Here is a 20,987-nt window from a genome sequence, read left to right on the forward strand (position 1 = left end):
TGTGTAGCGTGGGGGCTCTGTCCTGGGGGGCAGCGGCGGCTCCTCTTTGTGCAGTGTGGAGGCTCTGTGCTGGGGGGCGGCGTATCTTTGTGCAGTGTGGGGGCTCTGTGCTGGGGGGCGGCTCCTCTTTGTGCAGCGTGGGAGCTCTGTGCTGGGGGGCGGCGTATCTTTGTGCAGTGTGGGGGCTCTGTGCTGGGGGGCGGCTCCTCTTTGTGCAGCGTGGGAGCTCTATGCTGGGGGGCAGCGGCGGCTCCTCTTTGTGCAGCGTGGGGGCTCTATGCTGGGGGGCGGCGGCTCCTCTTTGTGCAGCGTGGGAGCTCTATGCGGGGGGCAGCGGCGGCTCCTCTTTGTGCAGCGTGGGAGCTCTATGCGGGGGGCAGCGGCGGCTCCTCTTTGTGCAGCGTGGGAGCTCTATGCTGGGGGGCAGCGGCGGCTCCTCTTTGTGCAGCGTGGGAGCTCTGTGCTGGGGGCAGTGGCGGCTCCTCTTTGTGCAGTGTGGGAGCTCTATGCGGGGGGCGGCGGCGGCTCCTCTTTGTGCAGCGGGGGGCAGCGGCGGCTCCTCTTTGTGCAGCGTGGGAGCTCTATGCGGGGGGCGGCGGCGGCTCCTCTTTGTGCAGCGTGGGAGCTCTGTGCTGGGGGGCGGCGACTCCTCTTTGTGCAGCGTGGGAGCTCTATGCGGGGGCAGCGGCGGCTCCTCTTTGTGCAGCGTGGGAGCTCTGTGCTGGGGGCAGTGGTGGCTCCTCTTTGTGCAGCGTGGGAGCTCTATGCGGGGGGCGGTGGCTCCTCTTTGTGCAGCGTGGGAGCTCTATGCGGGGGGCGGCGGCGGCTCCTCTTTGTGCAGCGTGGGAGCTCTGTGCTGGGGGGCGGCGAGTCCTCTTTGTGCAGCGTGGGAGCTCTATGTGGGGGGCGGTGGCTCCTCTTTGTGCAGCGTGGGAGCTCTATGCGGGGGGCGGTGGCTCCTCTTTGTGCAGCGTGGGAGCTCTATGCTGGGCCGCGGCGGCTCCTCTTTGTGCAGTGTGGGAGCTCTATGCGGGGGGCGGCGGCGGCTCCTCTTTGTGTAGCGTGGGGGCTCTATGCGGGGGGTGGCGGCGGCTCCTCTTTGTGCAGCGTGGGAGCTCTATGCGGGGGGCGGCGGCGGCTCCTCTTTGTGTAGCGTGGGGGCTCTATGCTGGGGAGCGATGGATCTTTGTGTAGCGTGGGGGCTCTGTGCTAGGGGGCAGCGGCGGCTCCTCTTTGTGCAGTGTGGAGGCTCTGTGCTGGGGGGCGGCGTGTCTTTGTGCAGTGTGGGGGCTCTGTGCTGGGGGGCGGCGTATCTTTGTGCAGTGTGGGGACTCTGTGCTGGGGGGCGGCGGCGGCGTATCTTTGTGCAGCGTGGGGGCTCTGTGCTGGGGGGCGGCGGAGGCTCCTCTTTGTGCAGTGTGGGGGCTCTGTGCTGGGGGCGGCTCCTCTTTGTGCAGTGTGGGGGCTCTGTGCTGGGGGGCGGCGGCAGCGTATCTTTGTGCAGCGTCGGGGCTCCACCAGCATTTCCTCAAAGCCCGGAGGCATCGGCAGCTCCATTGCAGTGATGCTCTGGCCTCCGGGAAAATGGCCGCTGGGGGCGGCGCATGCTCAGATTCAGATCTCGTCCCGAGAGTTGGGGGGTCGTTTTATACGCCGGAAAATACAGTATTTTCTATTCGCCACGACAGCACCCACTAGAGAGAGGGGATCCGCCCCTAGGAACAGGAAACCTACAGAGAGATAAAAGGGGCGGCCCCCCCTCGCTCCTCAGTTGGTTTCCTGTTCCTAGAAGGGAACCCACAGAGAAAACTCTATGGCTAAGAAGAGGAAGGCCTGCCTGGGCTACTGCCTGTACCGACTCTGCTGAGCGACAGGGGTCCCAGAGCAGGTGGACAGTGTCGGGGGAATGTTCCTGCGGGCTCCCCCCTCATCTGGTGCGGCTGACAGGGAAGCCTGAAAGTGCCAACGGTCTCCCTGCTGGGACACCGTTGGGTAAGTGCTAATGAATGCACGGCGCAGTGTGGATACCTGCGGTAATGCCCTCCTAAGTGGAGCTGAGCAGCGGTGCGGCGTCCCTGGGCGGAATCTTCCCTCCGTTCCCTCCAGAGGTAAGAGGCGACATGGTGTGGGAAGCAGCGCTTAGGGCGCTTCCGGTATGCAGCAGACGCGGGCGCATGCGCAGTAGCGTCGACGTCCCATGGAAGGAAGCTTGAACTTCCGGGGTCGCGGTGTCAGAGGACCATTTCCGGGGGAACCGCCATATTGGATTCCCCCATGCGATCCCAGTGTCCGGACGCCGGACTTGTGAGTAAAAAAAAAAAAAAAAATTTAGGAGGGGATGTATGCAGGAGTGGCTACACTATAAAGGTCAGGATTAGAAGTGCAGTCAGTGTGCATTATGTCGTCCCAAGAGGAGGTCCGTGTGCACTCCATGGAAGAGCCACTAGTACCTAGTAGCGAAACCAGGAAAAAGAGCAGTGGACACTCTAAGATAAGTGACTCCACTGATAAATCGGGAAGGAAATCGTCCCGTTCCACATCCCAAACTAAGGCAACCCCGCAGCCGGTAAAATTAATACGCTGGGTGAGTGTACACATAGCTTCACTGAAGCATATATTGATTCCTTTGCTTGTATTATTCTAGGCAAAGAGGACGGGGAAGAGTAAGCACAAACAATGTGCTATATGTACCGAACCCCTGCCTGACTCCTATACCAAGAGTCTATGTCAGGCATGTATAGATAACACCTTACGGCAGGAGGAATCGGTGAAAATGAATGAGATACGGCTCATAATTCGGGAAGAACTTCAGTCGTTAGGGGGCGGTTCTTCCTCGATTAATATCGAGAAAAAGAAAAGAAGAGTATCCTCACCTAGAGCTGACACGTCAGCAGAGAGTGGGGAGGTCGACTCTGATGTCTCTCAACTGTCTGATTCTTCAGGGGAAGAAGACTTTGTTTGCTTTCCAACTGAAGGCATAAACAACTTGGTTAAATCGGTGAGAAATACGATGGGGGTATCTGAGTCAAAAGAACCCCAAACACCACAGGAAATCATGTTTGCTGGTCTTTCCCAACGGAAAGGCCACGTGTTTCCAATAAACCAGGCCATAAAGGACCTCGTTAAGAAGGAATGGGGTAAAGGTCAAAAAGGGTTGGTACCAATACCCTGTAAGAGGCGCTACCCCTTTGATGACGAAGATTTGAGTACATGGACCAAAATACCAAAGGTCGATGCTGCAGTTGCATCTACATCTCGCCGGTTCTCCTTGCCCGTGGAAGATGCAGGTTCCTTATCAGATCCCATGGACCGAAAATCAGATGCGCTCCTTAAAAAATCGTGGGAGGCCTGTGTCACGGCATTCAAACCGGCAATTGCAGCCACATGTACTGGCAGGTCAATGTTAGTCTGGCTGGATCAGCTGGAGCAAAATATTAAAAATGGTGTATCCAGGGAGAAGTTACGAGCATCTATCCCTTTGATCAAAGGTGCGGCTGCCTTTATATCGGATGCCTCTATTGACTCCCTACGACTGGCGGCCAGAACAGCTAATATCTCCAATACGGCTAGGCGGTCTTTATGGCTAAAAAACTGGAAAGGAGATGCCCAATCTAGATCCAAATTATGTGCCATACCCTGTCAGGGTGAGTACCTGTTTGGAACAGTCCTTGACGATATACTCACGAAGGCAGGTGAAAGGAAAAAAGGATTCCCTAATCCCTTTGTTCCATCTTACAGAAGGGCCTTCAGGAAGCCACCATTCGGAAAGAAGGGAGGCTTCAGAGACAGATGGAACAATAAGGATTTTAAACAAAAAGGAAACCTGTTTAATAAACGTCCATTCAAGCCAGCCGACAAATTCCAGTAATTATATTCCTCCAGTGGGTGGAAGATTAAAACAGTTTAGGCAACAATGGGAAGAGATAACAATAAATACTTGGGCCATTAAATTAATATCTTCAGGCCTCACATTAGACTTTATTAGAACTCCACCGGACTCCTTCCTCCTTACCACCTTAAGATCCAGGCCTCAGCAAGAGGCGCTTGAAACAGAGGTTAAAACCCTCCTACGCAAACAAGTCCTAGTGGAAGTCCCATCTTCCCAGATGGGGAGGGGATTTTATTCTCCCTTGTTTCTGATTAGTAAGCCGGATGGCTCTTTCAGAACCATAATTAATTTAAGAAAGCTGAACTCCTTTATAAGGCCTAAAACATTCAAAATGGAATCCATTCGTTCAGCCATAAAGAATCTATTTCCAAACTGTTACATGGTAGTATTGGATCTTAAGGATGCTTACTATCATATTCCTATACATCATTTATTCCAGCAGTTCCTTCGGGTAGCAGTCTGTATAGAGGGACAAATTCGTCATCTACAATATAAGGCGATGCCCTTCGGATTATCCATGGCCCCAAGGGTTTTCACAAAATTGCTATTGGAAGTTATGTCTTTCCTAAGAGTAAAAGATACTTTAGTCATTCCATATCTAGATGACCTATTGATTGTGGGTAAAGACCCCCTACAGTGTGAGCAGAGGTTACGGGAAGTAGTGATTTCCTTACAATCCCTGGGGTGGCTGGTTAATTGGGAAAAATCTAGACTTCAGCCTGTTAAGTGTCAGAAATTCCTGGGGCTCCTTCTAGATTCAGCTGACCAGATTTGTAAGCTGCCTGAGGATAAGAAATTCTCCATAGTTGATAAGGTATCCTTAGCAATAGAAAATCGTAGTATGTCACTCAGACAGAGCATGTCATTACTAGGTTCTCTGACATCGTGTATTCCTGCGGTCCAGTGGGCTCAGGCTCATACTAGGCTTCTACAAAAATTTATATTAGAGGAAGACATCAAGAATAGAGGCTGTCTGGATAGAACAGTTTATCTAACAACGGAAGTATTACACTCCCTTAAGTGGTGGTTAAATCAGAAAAACCTTTCAAGGGGGGTTCTCTGGGTAATTTCCCCCTCTAGTATAGTGACCACAGATGCTGGTCCTAAAGGCTGGGGGGCACATTTTAAGGATCAGTGGGTTCAGGATCTTTGGTCTAGTTCGGAACTGGATAGTTCTTCGAATGTCAAAGAGTTGAGGGCGATATATTATTCCCTACTTCACTTTCTTCCTCAGCTCAGCGGCTCTCACACAAGAGTGTTCTCCGACAACACCACGGCAGTAGCGTACTTAAACCATCAAGGAGGTACGCGGTCGGACAGACTCAGGGAGCTGGCATCAGACATCATGGAATTAGCCGAAGGTCATCTGCTATCACTATCAGCAGTTCACATCAGGGGCACAGACAACTTTCGTGCCGATTTTCTGAGCCGTCACACCCTCCATCAAGGGGAATGGATGCTAAACAGAAAAATTTTCAAAATGATAACAGCGCAATGGGGTATTCCTCAAATAGACTTGTTTGCCACAAGAGCCAACCGACAGGTCAGGGCGTTTGCCTCTCTAAACAGGGAGGACAAGCCGGACATACTCGATGCCCTCCAAGTACCCTGGACTTTCGACCTGGCATATGCTTTTCCTCCATGGAATCTACTACCTTTGGTAATAAGAAAAATAAGGGAAGAAGGAGCAAGAATTCTATTAATAGCCCCATTCTGGCCCAAAAGGCCATGGTTCTCATGGCTGAGGGCGATGTCAGTGTCGGACCCGTGGATTCTGCCTCAATCCAAGCACCTGCTCTCTCAGGGTCCGTTCCTTCATCCTCAGGCAAAGGGCATGAATTTAACTGCATGGAGTTTGAAAGGCAGTTACTAAATCTCAGGGGGTTTTCTAGTGGGTTAATAGATACTCTGATGAAAAGTAGAAAACCCTCAACTACCAGGATTTATGTTAGAATTTGGAGGAAATTCCTTCAATTCCATACTACACAACTTTCCGCTGATATTCCTATATTTCCAATATTGGAATTTCTACAAAAAGGTCTGGAATTAGGTCTTTCAGTAAGCACTCTGAAAGTACAGGTGTCAGCCTTAGGAGCTCTTTTTAATTTTGATGTAGCAGGTAATAAATGGATATCTCGGTTTATATCTGCCTGTGAGAGATCGAGACCAATTAGCATACCTCGGGTCCCTCAGTGGGATCTATCGATAGTCCTAAATGCATTGACTCAATCACCTTTTGAGCCTCTCCATGCAGCCTCACTAAAAAATATTTCTTTAAAAACGGTATTATTAGTGGCATTAGTTTCTGCCAGAAGAGTAAGTGATCTTCATGCTTTATCTATAGATCCTCCCTTTTTTGTGGTAACATCAGATAGGATACTTTTAAAAACAGATCCTTGTTATCTCCCTAAGGTGGCTTCTACCTTTCATAGATCCCAGGAGATCCTGTTACCTACCTTTTATGAGAACCACTCAACTCCAGAAGAAGAAAGACTTCACACCCTAGACGTAAAAAGGACTGTCTTAGCCTATTTAGAGAGAACTAGGGACTGGAGGAAGAGTAGGGCTCTCTTTGTGTCTTTTCAGGGTAAAACCAAGGGTGCCGGAGTCACAAAGAACACATTATCTCGCTGGATCAGAGAGGCAATAATCTTGGCGTATAAGGCTGGAGGGAAAGATCCTCCAATGCATGTGGGAGCGCACTCTACAAGAGCCTTGTCGACTTCCTGGGCAGAAAGGGCGAATGTGCCAATAGACCTTATATGTAAGGCTGCAACTTGGTCTTCACCGAATACCTTCTATAAGCATTATAGATTAGATCTATCCTCTGCTTCTGATCTAACTTTTGGTGTATCGGTCCTTGACTCAGTAAACCCACCCAGTCTATAGTCTCTGCAATTCTCTCTAGTGGGTGCTGTCGTGGCGAATAGAAAATACCGGATTACGTACCGGTAATGCTCTTTTATAGAGCCCACGACAGCACCCGTTCACATCCCTCCCTTTTCTGTATATAGTTGCACATGGTGCTTTTTTGGTGAGGTGTAAATATTAGAAGATATAGTATGAGGTTGTAAATATGTATATATATGTATATACCCGAACCTGTTAACTAAAACCTGGCGGCGGTTCCTCCTATTCTCTGTAAAACAACTGAGGAGCGAGGGGGGCCCGCCCCTTTTATCTCTCTGTAGGTTTTCTGTTCCTAGGGGCGGATCCCCTCTCTCGTGGGTGCTGTCGTGGGCTCTATAAAAGAGCATTACCGGTACGTAATCCGGTATATTCCTACTCTTCGGTTTTAGGGTGTGAAGCCTTATTGAAAAATATTTTGTACTTTTTTATTAACAGCTGTGACTTAAAAATGGCATGAAAATACAAAATCAAAAATATGCCTTTAAGACATATGTTCACTTGTTGCGTTTTTGCAGCTTTTTTTTCTATAGCCAAGACCTATTGGCAGGGAGAAAAAGCTGCAAACGACAAATACATTGTGTTGGCTTTTTTTACTGCTTTTCTTGCTGCGTTTTTCAGGATCCCAAAATTCAACATTGCTTCCACCATACAGCAATGCAACGTGTGAGGCCACCAATGTAAGACATATGTGAAACAGTAAAACTTTTGTGGAGAAAAGGGCAATTTGATCAAATAAGTTAGTGGAAAAAGATTTTTGTGTCTGGAAAAATAATGGCTATTCTGACCCAAAAAGTTCATGGAAAAAAATACACGACTACAAATGTAACAGCGAGGGGAGGTGAATTCATCTGGAATAGTTTACCTAAGACATTGGCAGTATTGTAGAGCGGACGCTGCTTATTTCACACATTGGTCAGGACCATTGAGTTGGTCAGGCATTGTTCAATTTCACACATTGGTCAGGAATTCTTTACTTTTTATCATCAGTATTTTGTGCTTTTGCATGTTTTTTGCAGAATAGAAAAAAAGCGTGTTTGCGTGAGATTGCGGACATCTCATTTTTGCTTTTGCTGGTACTGTAAAATGGAGGGTTTAATTGGCAGAAAAAAGCAGCAAAAAAAAGCCACAAGACGTGAGCATGGCCCTTACCTGTCCTGACTTGTCTATTTTAGTAAATAATTGTATTCTCAACAACATGACGATTCTGGAATCTGTTTTCTTAGGGCTGCATGTTGTGCCGTTCCTCTCTGGAAACGTAACGGATGACTACTGCCGGTCGCCGTTTCTAGGTGGCCGCACTGATAGCACATGGTCAGGATGAGTAGCGACACCCCTCTGACAACGGAATTGATAACACTAAGTTGTCAGGGATAAAGAAATGGCACAATACAGAGTTATAGAAAAATAATTGCTCCAGGAATATTTCATGGGGAACACAAGAATGTAGCAAAACCGAAATCTCAAATGTGACAGGTCCTTTTTATAAGAATAGTTATCATGTGTGGTAAGATAAGCACGTTTTGTACGCCGTATGCATAAGATCTTGTCAGTCATCACAGCGTATTTTGTACGTTGCATTTCTTTATTCCTACTACTGTATAGTAATGCTTCATTGATATAATTTTCCTGTTACTCAGTCGGAGAGGGTCCGCGTTATATACAAATACGCCCTGGACAGAATCCCAAAGCAGCAGGCCCAGGAGCTCTTCAAAACCTACACGATTTTTGAAAAGAAGTACGGTGACCGGCGCGGCATTGAGGATATCATCGTGAATAAGAGGAGGTTTCAGTATGAGGAAGAAGTGAAGGTAGTGGCTCATTTCTTGCAATTTCTCTTTTTTTGCGTCTTTCTTCCATTACCTTGCCTAAGAATATTATTTTTGAATTCTAGGCTAATCCCCATAATTACGATGCCTGGTTTGATTACTTGCGATTGGTGGAAAGTGACACCGATGCCGACACTGTCCGAGAAGTGTATGAACGGGCAATCGCCAATGTTCCCCCCACTAAAGAGAAAAGGCACTGGAAGAGATATATCTACCTGTGGATAAACTATGGCCTGTACGAGGAGCTGGAGGCCAAGGTATAGAGCCGGCCGCCTCCGTCATTGCTCGAGTATTTACGGCATCAGTCCAACCATTTTCTCTGTGATTTACAGGATCCGGAGCGGACCAGACAGGTGTATCAGGCCTGCTTAGAGCTCATACCTCACAAAAAGGTAAAGGAGGGGATTCTGGCCGTTATTGGGGAGGTACAGTGGCATAGAGGGCCGTGCAATGCTCAGGACGTCTTCTATTGCCTGCAAGTCTCCACATACCCCAAACCTGAAGGGTCCCCATAAAATCACATTGTGGCCTGATTGGCGATTTTCAGCTTCCAATTCAAAGGAATTTCACAATTTAATAGTATAAAGACAATATGTGAGAGCGCCTTCCTGTTCACCTCTGGTGTTCATAGTCATCACTTAATGTCCATGTCCTTCTTCTTCTTTTTTTTTTTTTCCTTTTCTTTTTACTATTTTTCTCTTCCAGTTTACTTTTGCAAAAATCTGGTTAATGTACGCCCAGTTTGAAATCAGACAAAAGAATCTTCCATTTGCCCGAAAAGCATTGGTAAGTTTATCTACCTGCATGTCATGGTAATTGCACCCTCGCTTCCTTCTGATTCCCCGATAAAATGATTAACCCCTTCATGTCCTTATAGCGTAATTCTACTTTGTTTGGATGCAGGCAGTGCATACAGCGGGCTCTAGGACGGAGTTTGCAGGTGCAGGCTGAGTTATACAGCCGGCATCTGCATGTAACAGCAGCGACAAGAGTGAGCTCTGATCACTGTTTAGCTGCTGCTGTCAGAGAGCGTGTGGATTGGGATCTATCTGCTCTCTTACGATGCAGTCGCAGGGAGGTTATGGGTTAATATTGCTGTTTTTGCTACTTGTCTCCCAACTACCTCTGCCCCATCTTCTTTAAAGGGGTATTCTCCAGTTCAGAAGATATTCTCTGTCCGTAGGATGGGGAATAATTTTTAGATCACTCGGGTGCTTACCACTGGGACCCCCACCATTCCGAGAAGCACGGTTCTGCATACTGTCGCACCATTCTTTGTAATGTGACTCCTGGAGATAGCCAAGCACTGTGCTGCCCTTAGCTGGTCATCGGCCCTCCCATGCTAATGAATGGGCCAACAGTGAGCATGATCGGCCATTGCTGCATTCACACGCGACTCTGCAGAGCCCTAGTTTTCATGATCAGTTCAGGTCCCAGCGAACAGGAAGTTGTTCCATGGATAGGGGGTAATTTCAAGCTGAGAATATCCCTTTAGTTGACTTTTCTGGCTTTACTGAAGCCAAAGGAGGGAGGAGATAATGTTTGATTAGTAGGTGGAAAAGTGCACTGAACTTGCCCGATCATGCCAAGGGTGCACAGAGTGCCTCATTGGCGTTTTTTAATTAAAAAAACAAAAACATTTCTGGCAAAGGCAGAAGTACATTTGGTATGATTTTTGTTTGGGCTGTGTCCCCTGCAAGGTGCTGTGCGTGGTTTGAACAGTCACTTTGTTGGCCCTTTAATTTCTTTGGCTGAAGAGTAAATATCTAAAAGGCTTGGCCAATGCCAACAGTTATCACCTAATCCCAGGAGAGATAAGTGTTTGACTGCTGGGGGTCAAGCACAGACATAATTGCTATCCCTATTGGGGGAATGTGGGAGGAAACCCACAAACACGGGGAGAAGATACAGACTCCTTGGTGGGATTTGAACCCAGGACTCCAGAGCTGCAAGGCTGCAGTGCTAACCACTGAGCCACCACGTATGAGTGAAATCTGCAGCACAAACGCTGCAAGAACTGACATGCTTCAGACTTGTAGCAGATTTAAATATGCAAGGAAAAAATCTGCATGATTCTTCCGGGATCTCATTCACTTTGATATTAGGAAATCCTTCAGGTTTTGCGACAACTCTGTGCAGGAAAATGATGACGACGCTAATACTAATTGCTGTTTTTAGAAGCAACAGCAAAGCCAAGTATGTCAAAAGTTGCACAGACTGTACAGCAGCAAAATGGTACAAAACTTAATGAAGGCAGTTTAGAAAGTTGCTTAATTTTGTATTTGAGGATCAGTTGTATCCAAAACCTTTAAATATGTGTAATGTTGCTGGTGGTTTCCAATAGCGGCCTACAAGGTAGATGTGGTAAAGAAACGAGGCTGTGTGTTGAATGAGGAAAGCCATGCCGGTATATATAGTGGTAGGCACGGAGGCTTTTCTGATACCAAATAAAGGAACACGAGCCGTAAAATGTATACAGTCTGGTAATTGTAGTGCACGGCTGGAGTGTTGGTAACATGATGCCAGGATACAAAAACCAACAAAAAGCACGTTCTGGCCTGAAGTTACTCAAACTAGGTGTGACCTTTGCAGTTGGTATAACTGACCACTCATTTCATTTATGTAGGGAACTTCTATCGGAAAATGTCCTAAGCACAAACTCTTTAAAGGTTACATCGAGCTGGAGCTGCAACTTCGAGAATTTGACCGATGTAGAAAACTGTACGAGAAGTTCCTGGAATTTGCTCCAGAAAACTGTACCACATGGATTAAGTTTGCAGAACTAGAAACCATCCTCGGAGATACTGAGCGGGCCCGCGCGGTGTATGAATTGGCTATTGGACAACCACGACTCGATATGCCTGAAGTAAGTGACGATTCTTATTACTTTGTATGAAAACTGAAAAAAAGCACTGGAGAAGTCAGATCGCATTATCGTCACAGTACGGGCTCGTCCAGACAAGGGGGTAATCGGTGCTTGTGCTGGCCGTCTGCAAAATGGGGAGCAAACACACAGCCAAGGATCAATGCATGTCAGTGTGGTCGTTCACATGAACCTGTTTACACACGGCCTGCATGTTAAAAAAAAAAAAAATTTGCAGCATGCAGTACTGTGATCCTTATTTCAATGGGTGAGCAAAAAAACAACAAACAGATTTCATACAGGTTTCTATCCATATATCACACGTTTTTACAGATCCAGTACAATTATTAATATAAGAAACTGTATTTACCATATATTTTTTATTAAATTGTTCTTGTAAAAACTATTCCACATGATTTAAGAAAGACATGCGGATGGCAAATCGTATCTGGATGAAAAACGGATTATTTTGCATATGTTTACGTGAATATTAATGTGCCCGTGTAGCTTCCCAATAACGGGGTTACCCAGGACTATTTTTTTATTGTTTTTTCTTATGGGCCGAAGCACTTACAGGCAGGTAAATACCTACCTGATCTGCCTGACGCTGGTCTCTGCTGACATCACATTGACAGAGCAGCTGCTTCTTGTCCCCTCTGCTCTGTCGACGGGGGCGTCACTGGCGACGTCCTCCTGTTTGACAGCCGGCTCCCCACTGCCTAACTGCGGGTAGCCGGCCGACAATCAGCTTGACGCAAGCAGTCATGTCCCGTCCACAGAGCAACCTGGAAGAGGAAGAGCTGCGTTGCAAGGTTCGATGAAATTATGAAAAAAAAAAAAAGCAATTCTGACATTTGTTTTTTGGGGAATTGTTTTGGAAATAGAAAACGTTAATCCTCAAAATATGTCAACCCCAAAGTTGTGGGTTTTTTTGTTTGTTTTTCAAGAGGAAAAAAAATTCTTGTGCAGAAATTTAAAAAAATATATAAAAGAAATAACATAATGTAGTTATTATACTCCATAAAAATATTGGAAAGCTATTTAAGATTTTGTTGTATTGTTTTTTTGTTGCTGCCTTTTCCCCCCAACAAAAAGTCACATGTATGCAAAAAATGGTACCACCAAAAAGTTTATAATTACCACACTGATCAATCCCTGGCACTTTAATGATCGGCGTGCTCCGCACACATGCTCTGCAGAGCAGGCTGTCAATCAGGGCGCCGGGCAGTGATTATAGCGCACTATGTACCGCCCTATTTACCTGCAAATTAACCCAGTATCTGCTTTCTGCATGTAAATAACATTTCTGGTAGTTCCCAATTTTATTATTATTATTATTATTATTATAGCGCCATTTTATTCCATGGCGCTTTACATGTGAGGAGGGGTATACATAATAAAAACAAGGGCAATAATCTTTAACAATACAAATCATAACTGGTACAGGAGGAGAGAGGACCCTGCCCGCGAGGGCTCACAATCTACAATTTGCTTTTTAATGCCATAAATTGTGGGTTGTTATCAATATCTCGACCTCGTGACCCCCCCACACACACACACACACACACTATACCTGATCCACATTTGTGAGATTGGTAGGTACTCCGAAACAAGAGGAAATATTTTCCCAAAGTTGCAGGGAATATCTTGCTGATCAGAGGTTTGACTGCTGGGACCCCCAGCAGTCCTGACAATTGCCCCATTTTAAATGCAGTTGAGGTCCATATGCTCTGCCTCCGCTCTGTTCATTATCTATGGGACTGCCTGAAAAAGCAATACAGCATTTATTAGTTTTCGGCAGTTTAATAGACAATCAATGGTGCAGAGGCCGAGCAGGTGAACCACCATACAAGATGGGGCTATGTAGAGCCCTATTCATGGAATTCCTGGGGTGCACCAGTAGTTGGACCTCCATCCAAGTTATCCACTAAACCATAATAGTATATAAGATGCAATTTTAGGGAGGTCTCTTTAAGCCCCATTTTGGAAGAGACTAAGAAAAGTCTTTTGATTCACTTTTGCTTAACAATTAAGATTTTAAGCCCCTTTATCTCAATAATCTGACTTGTGGCATGAGCAATGATTTACCATACCTTTAGAGGGGGCTTGAGCCACTTGTAGAAAGGAAAACCTGTACTATTCATGCTGAGAATAATTTGAGATGGGACATATACAGTGTTCTCTATTCACTGCTATAGGAGTTACAGAACTGCCACGCACACTGCCCCAGCTGCTTCTGTATCGCTCATAGAAATAGAAGTGACTGGAGAAAGCCTCATTATTCATTTTTCTACTCTATGGGGGGTCGCCTCAGCAGGGGGATCAGTAGCCACATTTCTATGGAGCTCCGCATCCCAGAAGTGATATCTGCCTGTCTCACCTTCATGGTATATACTGTGGAAATGCCATAAATGTCAGACGGGAATCCGCTTTTAATGGCCAATTTAAAAGCCTAAAATCATGTTTCAAGTGTAGGTCCGAACGCGTGGCACTCCACAAAAGCATGACAATGGTAATTTCTTTTTTAGATTTTTTTTTTTTATTATTATTATTGTGTAACAGTATCTATAATCAGTTCTGTTCTCACTCATGATCTTGCTAATTTCTCGCTGTCAGGTTCTCTGGAAATCTTATATTGACTTTGAAATAGAACAAGAAGAATTTGAGAAGACAAGAAATCTATATAGGCGACTTCTGCAGAGGACACAGCACGTCAAGGTATTCAGTACACAAGGGATATTCAGAGGAGGTGTTTTGTATCAGTATCATTGCCCTTTTAAATCGTTCTTTGCCATGGTCTCCTCGTTCTGAGCCATGGTCTCCCTGTTCTGAGCCATGGTCTCCTCGTTCTGTGTCATGGTCTCCCCGTTCTGAGCCATGGTCTCCCTGTTCTGAGCCATGGTCTCCTCGTTCTGAGCCATGGTCTCCTCGTTGTCTGCCGAGGTCTCCTCGTTCTCTGCCGCTGTCTCCTCGTTCTGAGCCGCGGTCTCCTCGTTCTGAGCCGCGGTCTCCTCGTTCTCTGCCGCGGTCTCCTCGTTCTCTGCCGCGGTCTCCTCGTTCTCTGCCGCGGTCTCCTTGTTGCCTTACGTGTTTTAATGTGTTTCGAGGTAAACCTGAAAAATTCTCATCGTTAACTGGGAATAAGAACAATCCATTTTCCAGCTATTGTATACAATCTGGAGCTCTGTGGTGGAGAAGACAGAAGCAGTTTATTACTGCTTCTGCCTTCTCTTTTTCCAGCTATATAGCTGTCAATGAGTGCTAGCCAGTGGATAGATGCAGCATCAGTGGCAATGCTTCTGTAGGGTCTGGTGCTAACATGGTTGCCGGGTCTCTGCCTGGCGTAGCAGAATAATTAGGTACTAGCAGATATCTGAGATCATGAAAGACAATTTGCATGAAAAATATACATAAGAAACATTTACATAGCAACAAAATATAATAAGTCTCCTTTTTTCATATAAAATGCATTTTATTCCATAAGTATAATGGAAGAACTTATACGTAATAGGTATCTATGTGACCATAACTACCTGGAGAACTCATTAAGCAGTATTTTTGGGGTGAAAATATGAAATCACATTTTTTTTTCTTCCAAATTATTTTTTGTATCAGATATACAGTAATTTATATGTTTTTACCGCAGATCCGCAGCATTTTTGACGCTGCGGATCTGCAACAGTTTCCCATGCGGTTTACAGTACCATGAAAACCTATGTAAAACCAAATCCGCTGTGTACATGCTGCGGAAAAAAACGTGAGGAAACGCAGCATTGTTTTTTCCGCAGCATGTTAATTATTTGTGCGGATCTGCAGAGTTTCTGCACCCATTGACTTGCATTGAGTCGGGCACATCTGCAGCAAAACCGCAGATCTAAAAAAAATCTGCGGTTTAGCTGCGGGTGAAACGCTGCAGATCGGGAGGGGGGAAGTGTGTGGACGGAGACTACAGGCGGGGTGCGGGCGGGGTCTGTGCAGGCCTCTCAGGGGTCTGTGCGGGCTGCCGGGGGGTCTGTGCGGGCTGCCGGGGGGTCTGTGCGGGCTGCCGGGGACTCTGTTTGGGCTGCCGGGGGGTCTGTGCGGGCCTCTCAGGGGTCTGTGTGGGCCTCTTGGGGGGTCTTTGTGTGTGTGTGTGTGTGTGCGCGCGCAGGCATCTTCTGATGCCTGGCATAGCCCGATGGGACTACAAGTCCCATCGGGCTATGCCTGCTACAATGACAGTGATTGACACATTAGCAAATGATGGGACAGTAGTAGTCCCATCATCCAGCTAATGTGTTGAGTGTAAAAAAACACAAGCATATAACATACAACATAACATATAACCTATAGCATACAACATGCAACATATAACAGAACATACAACATATAACATACAATATATAATACAACATAACAGAACATACAACAGAACATACAATATATAACATACAACATATAACAGAACATACAACATATATGTTGTGTTGTGTTATATGTTCTGTTATATGTTGTATGTTCTGTTATATGTTGTATGTTCTGTTATATGTTGTATGTTGTGTTATATGTTGTGTTGTGTTATGTTGTGTTATATGTTGTGTTATAACACAACACAACATATAACATACAACACAACATATAACATGCAAAATATAACAACATATAACAACATATAACAGAACATATAACAGAACATACAACATATAACATACGACAGAACATATAACATATAATAGAAATACATGCAGTGCCGGGTATTGAAGCGAGAGACTTGTGTGAGTTTCTCGCGAGTGTGACCCCGGCCTAACGCAGATTTCGTGTGTGTGTCTTTATTTAAGGCCGGGATCACACAAGCGAGAAACTCGGACGAGTCTTACATCTTAATACCTGGCCTTCCGCCGTCACTCGGGAGTGGAGCGTGCGGCTGCATAGAAATACATGCAGCTGCACGCTCCGCTCCCGAGTGCCGGCGGCAGTGCCGGGTATTAAGATGTAAGACTCGTCCGAGTTTCTCGCTTGTGTGATCCATGTATCGTATCTATCTATCCTATCTATCCATCATTTGTTTATCTATTATCTATCGTATCTATATTATCTATTTATCTATTATCTATCGATATATCTATCTAACGATATATCTACATATAGATAGATATTTTTATAGATAGATGCGATAGATGGATACAATAGATAGATACGATAGATGGATACGATAGATGGATACAATAGATAAATAGATATCGTATCTATCTATCAATATATCTATCTATCGATATAGTCCAGAAAGATGAAGGCAGCACTCCAGTAGAAAAAATAAGAGTATTGTATTGGCCCATGTGCGACGTTTCAGTTTGAGAAAGGTCCACACTTTGGACTGAAACGTCGCACATGGGCCAATAAAATACTCTTATTTTTTCTACTGGAGTGCTGCCTTCATCTTTCTGGACAATAGCATGAGGTTTGGTATATACCTGGAAGGATTTTTTGCACCCTCTGTCTTCTTTTGGTGCTGCTTTTTGTTTTGTTTCTATATATTTATAGTTAGATATATCGGTAGATAATAGATAGATATATCGATAGATGGATACCATAGATAAATACGATAGATCCATAGATAGATACGATAGACAGATACGATAGATATGTATCGTATCTATCTATCTATTGTATCCATTAAAGTGCACGCATCCCCAGCCAGCAATCTCAGAAGGCTCCTTGTAGAAAATAGTAGAAAATAGTAGAAAAAAAAAAAGGGCAAACAGCACAGCAGACTTCCAGGGAAAAAAAAAAAAGGTGATGTTTATTGCCCAAATGGCGTGGCGACGTTTCGGATACAATCCTTTCTCCCGGAGAAAGGATTGTATCCGAAAAGTCGCCACGCCATTTGGGCAATAAACATCACCTTTTTTTTTTCTGGAAGTCTGCTGTGCTGTTTCCCCTTTTTTTTTTTTTTTTCTTTCTACTATCTATCTATCTCTATCTATCTATGTATCTATCTATCTAGCTGTGTGTGTATATTCTTCAATGGAGTATGTAAATGAAGATGTTGGACAAAAAATGACATCACAATTCTTTTTTTTTTTTTTTTGTATATCTTTATTGAGCTTACAAAAACACACACAAAACACACACAGATTCGCATGAAAAATGCAGGTGACCTGCCAGTGACCTCAGGTGCAGATTTGGTGCAGATTTTACCTGTGTCAAATCCTGATGCAATCCTGAACGTGGAAGCATACCCTAAGGCTATGTGCACACGTTGCAGATTGGGGTGCAGAATTTTCCGCACAGAAACCGGATTTGCCGCGGGTTTTGTGCGGTTTTGTTGCGGAATTAATGCAGATTTTGTGCGGATTTTACCACTGCGGATTTCTACGTATAACGGAAGGGTGCAGAAACGCTGCAGTTCCGCACAAAAGAAGGGACATGCACTTCTTTTCAACCTGCAGCGTTTCCATGCGGATTTTTCTGCACAGCTTTTTTTTTTCCTTATTGATTTACATTGTACTGTAAATCACTGTGCGGAACTGCAGCGTTTCTGCGCTGAAAAATCCGCTGCGGATCCGCACAAATTCCGCATGGTGTGCACACAGCGTAAGAGCGTCTCCTACAGCACGTCAGTGAAGACCAAGAAAAAAAAAAGTTATGGCTGCTGAGAAGCAGAGAGAAAAATTAGCAGGCCTGAAAGAGTATTAATGACTGGCCAATTTTAATGGTTTAGGTCATAAACTTAATGTTCTTGTTAACTATTATTATGATTTCTTCATTTTTGGAGTTGCAGTGGGTTATTGGCTGTATATTGCAGCTGGCGCCTGCGGGTGCAGCTCCTGTACCGTCCACTGGGGGCATGTCCCAGCAAGTGAGACAGTCACATCTGTCTGTGCAAAGTGGCTAATATTATTATTAATTAATATAGTGCCATTTATTCCATGGCGCTTTACATGTGAGGAGGGGTATACATAGTAAAAACAGGTACAATAATCATGAACAATACAAGTCACAACTGGTACAGGAGGAGAGAGGACCCTGCCCGCGAGAGCTCACGATTGACAAGATCAGGAGATTTCCAAGAGGCGGCTCTTCTACAAATGTCATGTGCACAGACTCCGGATTCAGTTACCTTGCTAATTTCATCCCTCTTCTGCTTTGTTCTCCAGGTCTGGATAAGCTTCGCACAGTTTGAGTTGACTACTGGAAGCGACGACACTGTGATGAAGTGTAGACAGATCTACGAGGAAGCAAATAAGACGCTGAGGAATTGCGAGGAGAAGGAAGAACGACTGATGTTACTGGAGTCTTGGAGAAGCTACGAACAAGAGTTTGGCGCCGAGTCCACACAGCAGAGAGTGGCCAAGCTCATGCCAGAGCGGGTCAAGAAAAGACGAAAACTCCAGGCAGAGGATGGGGTAAGGCTTACAGCTGTGTGCAGATTGGTTTTGTCCCCCTCTGAGTGCAGACCACCGGAGCCGACGTCACTTCAGTACTGTCGACCGCCGTGACCGTACAATATGACATACCTCTTTGTTACAGGATTTGTACCAAGTTTTAACCCCTGGTGTCATGGACAGTTTTGGCCTTTATGCGATATCTTCTTTTACTTGTGGCATCTTTTATTTTGTCAGCGACATCGTAAGTATGAGGGCTTGGTTTTTAGGGGCTGGGGGTGAATTGTGATTGTCGGTGGCATCATGTTAGGGTACATAGTACTTATTAACAAGCTTTTATTAACTCTTTATTGGACAGAATTTAAGGAAAAACACAATCCTGCCGCTGTCTTTATGCATTTTACATTTTATTGAGTTTGCCGTGTGGCACCAATAAAGTACTGACCGCTGTTCTGGGGATCAGCACGGTTACTACAATAATTTCTGTAGTTTTATTGCTTTTGTGCAATTATTACTCTTTTAAGAATATAATAATTCGTTTTGGTTGGCCATATTCTGAAAGCTATGAGTTTCACAGTTTTCCATCAACAAAGCTATACAAGGGCCATATTGTGGTACATGTGACTTTTTTAATATTACATTATTTAGACAATTAGAGTAAAAAGAACAGCAATCTGTAGTTTTTTTGGGGTTTTTTTTTAAGCAAACCACCCACTTTCTCACCCGTCACCACCTCCAAAAAATATATATATCATATAAATATATATTGTGTTGTTATAGCACTTAAACATTATTTTTCTTTTTAATACTTGCCTCGAATGTGGAGCTGAAGATGTGGTCCTTTTGATCACATTGATAATACACTCTAAAACCTAGCAGGCTCTGATAGGCTGGACAATATGGCAAACCCTGTGGCCTTTGTTGGGACACCCGATTGCCATAGCAATCACTTGGATTTACACAGGATAGGTGACCATTTGCTGATTACACAGGGTCTAATAACACCTGTGAGTCTGCCTGTGATGTCTTCTACTAACATTTGTGATTTTTTTTTTTTTTTCTAGTCTGATGCTGGATGGGAAGAATACTACGACTACATATTCCCAGAAGATGCAGCTAATCAGCCCAATCTTAAACTGCTTGCCATGGCTAAACTTTGGAAGAAGCAGCAGAAAAACGAAGATGAGGAGGATGATGACGACGGACAAGATCCTGACAAAGACATTGATGAGAGCTCCTCCTGACACACGGGAAGCGCTGTCTGACATCATACTACTTTTTGTATTTCCTTGTACATAGCTCAGACCAGATGGATTTGTTATTACACGATCAAAGCCTCTTATGTGAAAATAAACCATTTATAGTTTACATGTTCCTTCCTCCATGGTGAAGTACTCTTTAAGGAAATGTCATAGTTTAAAAAAGGGGTTGTACGCGTGTGTGTGTGTGTGTGTGTGTGTGTGTGTGTGTGTGTGTGTGTGTGTGTATGTATATTTTTATTTATATAGCGCCAACATATTTCGCTGCACTTTACAATTAAGCGGGGACATGTACAGACAATAAATTCAATACAACTTAAGACCATTTAAATAGTGACATTAGGGGTGAGGTCACTGCTCGCAAGCTTACAATCTACAAGGAAATGGGGGGACACAATAGGTGAAAAGTGCTCGTTATTTCAGGTCTGGCAATTAAATAGGGATTTTCATATGAAGCTGCATGATCCGGTCATCAGCCCGTGTGTTTAAGTGCAATAGTCAAGTATCAAGTGCAGTTTTGTGTATGGAGGGTGTGGAGACAGATGGATAGTAGGAGGCAGATTCAGAGTAATATTTGGAAGGAGGGAACAGGGCAAAGTTAGTTGACTGAGTAGTTGATGTGGTAGGCTTGTTTGAAGAGATGGGTTTTCAAAGCGCGCTTGACTAGGTCGGGGCTAGGTATCAGTCTGATCGTCTGGGGAAGTGCATTCCAGAGAGCTGGCGCAGCACGAGAGAAGTCTTGGAGACGGAAGTGTGAAGTTCGGATTATGGGGGATGTTAGTCTTAGGTCATTTGTAGAACAGAGGGCACGTTGTAGGGCGATAGACGGAGATAAGAGAGGAGATATAAGGCGGTGCAGAACTGTGGAGAGCTTTG

The 20,987-nt window shown here is 45.1% G+C and overlaps 1 protein-coding gene across 1 annotated transcript in view; it reads left to right on the forward strand.

Moving 5' to 3' along the window:
- The window catches only part of CRNKL1 (crooked neck pre-mRNA splicing factor 1), a 32,399-nt gene extending 12,179 nt beyond the window's left edge, over positions 1–20,220 (forward strand). The window contains exons 7-14 of the mRNA XM_069768934.1: positions 8,437–8,607; positions 8,691–8,882; positions 8,958–9,017; positions 9,331–9,411; positions 11,252–11,491; positions 14,105–14,206; positions 18,625–18,873; positions 19,917–20,220. Of these exons, the coding sequence (XP_069625035.1) occupies positions 8,437–8,607; positions 8,691–8,882; positions 8,958–9,017; positions 9,331–9,411; positions 11,252–11,491; positions 14,105–14,206; positions 18,625–18,873; positions 19,917–20,096 (1,275 nt within the window). The 3' untranslated portion in view covers positions 20,097–20,220. The remainder of the gene's footprint in view (positions 1–8,436; positions 8,608–8,690; positions 8,883–8,957; positions 9,018–9,330; positions 9,412–11,251; positions 11,492–14,104; positions 14,207–18,624; positions 18,874–19,916) is intronic.
- The last annotated feature ends 767 nt before the right edge of the window (positions 20,221–20,987 follow it).

The sequence above is a fragment of the Ranitomeya imitator genome, chromosome 5 (genome assembly GCF_032444005.1).
Source record: "Ranitomeya imitator isolate aRanImi1 chromosome 5, aRanImi1.pri, whole genome shotgun sequence".
Classification (NCBI taxonomy): Eukaryota; Metazoa; Chordata; class Amphibia; order Anura; family Dendrobatidae; genus Ranitomeya; species Ranitomeya imitator.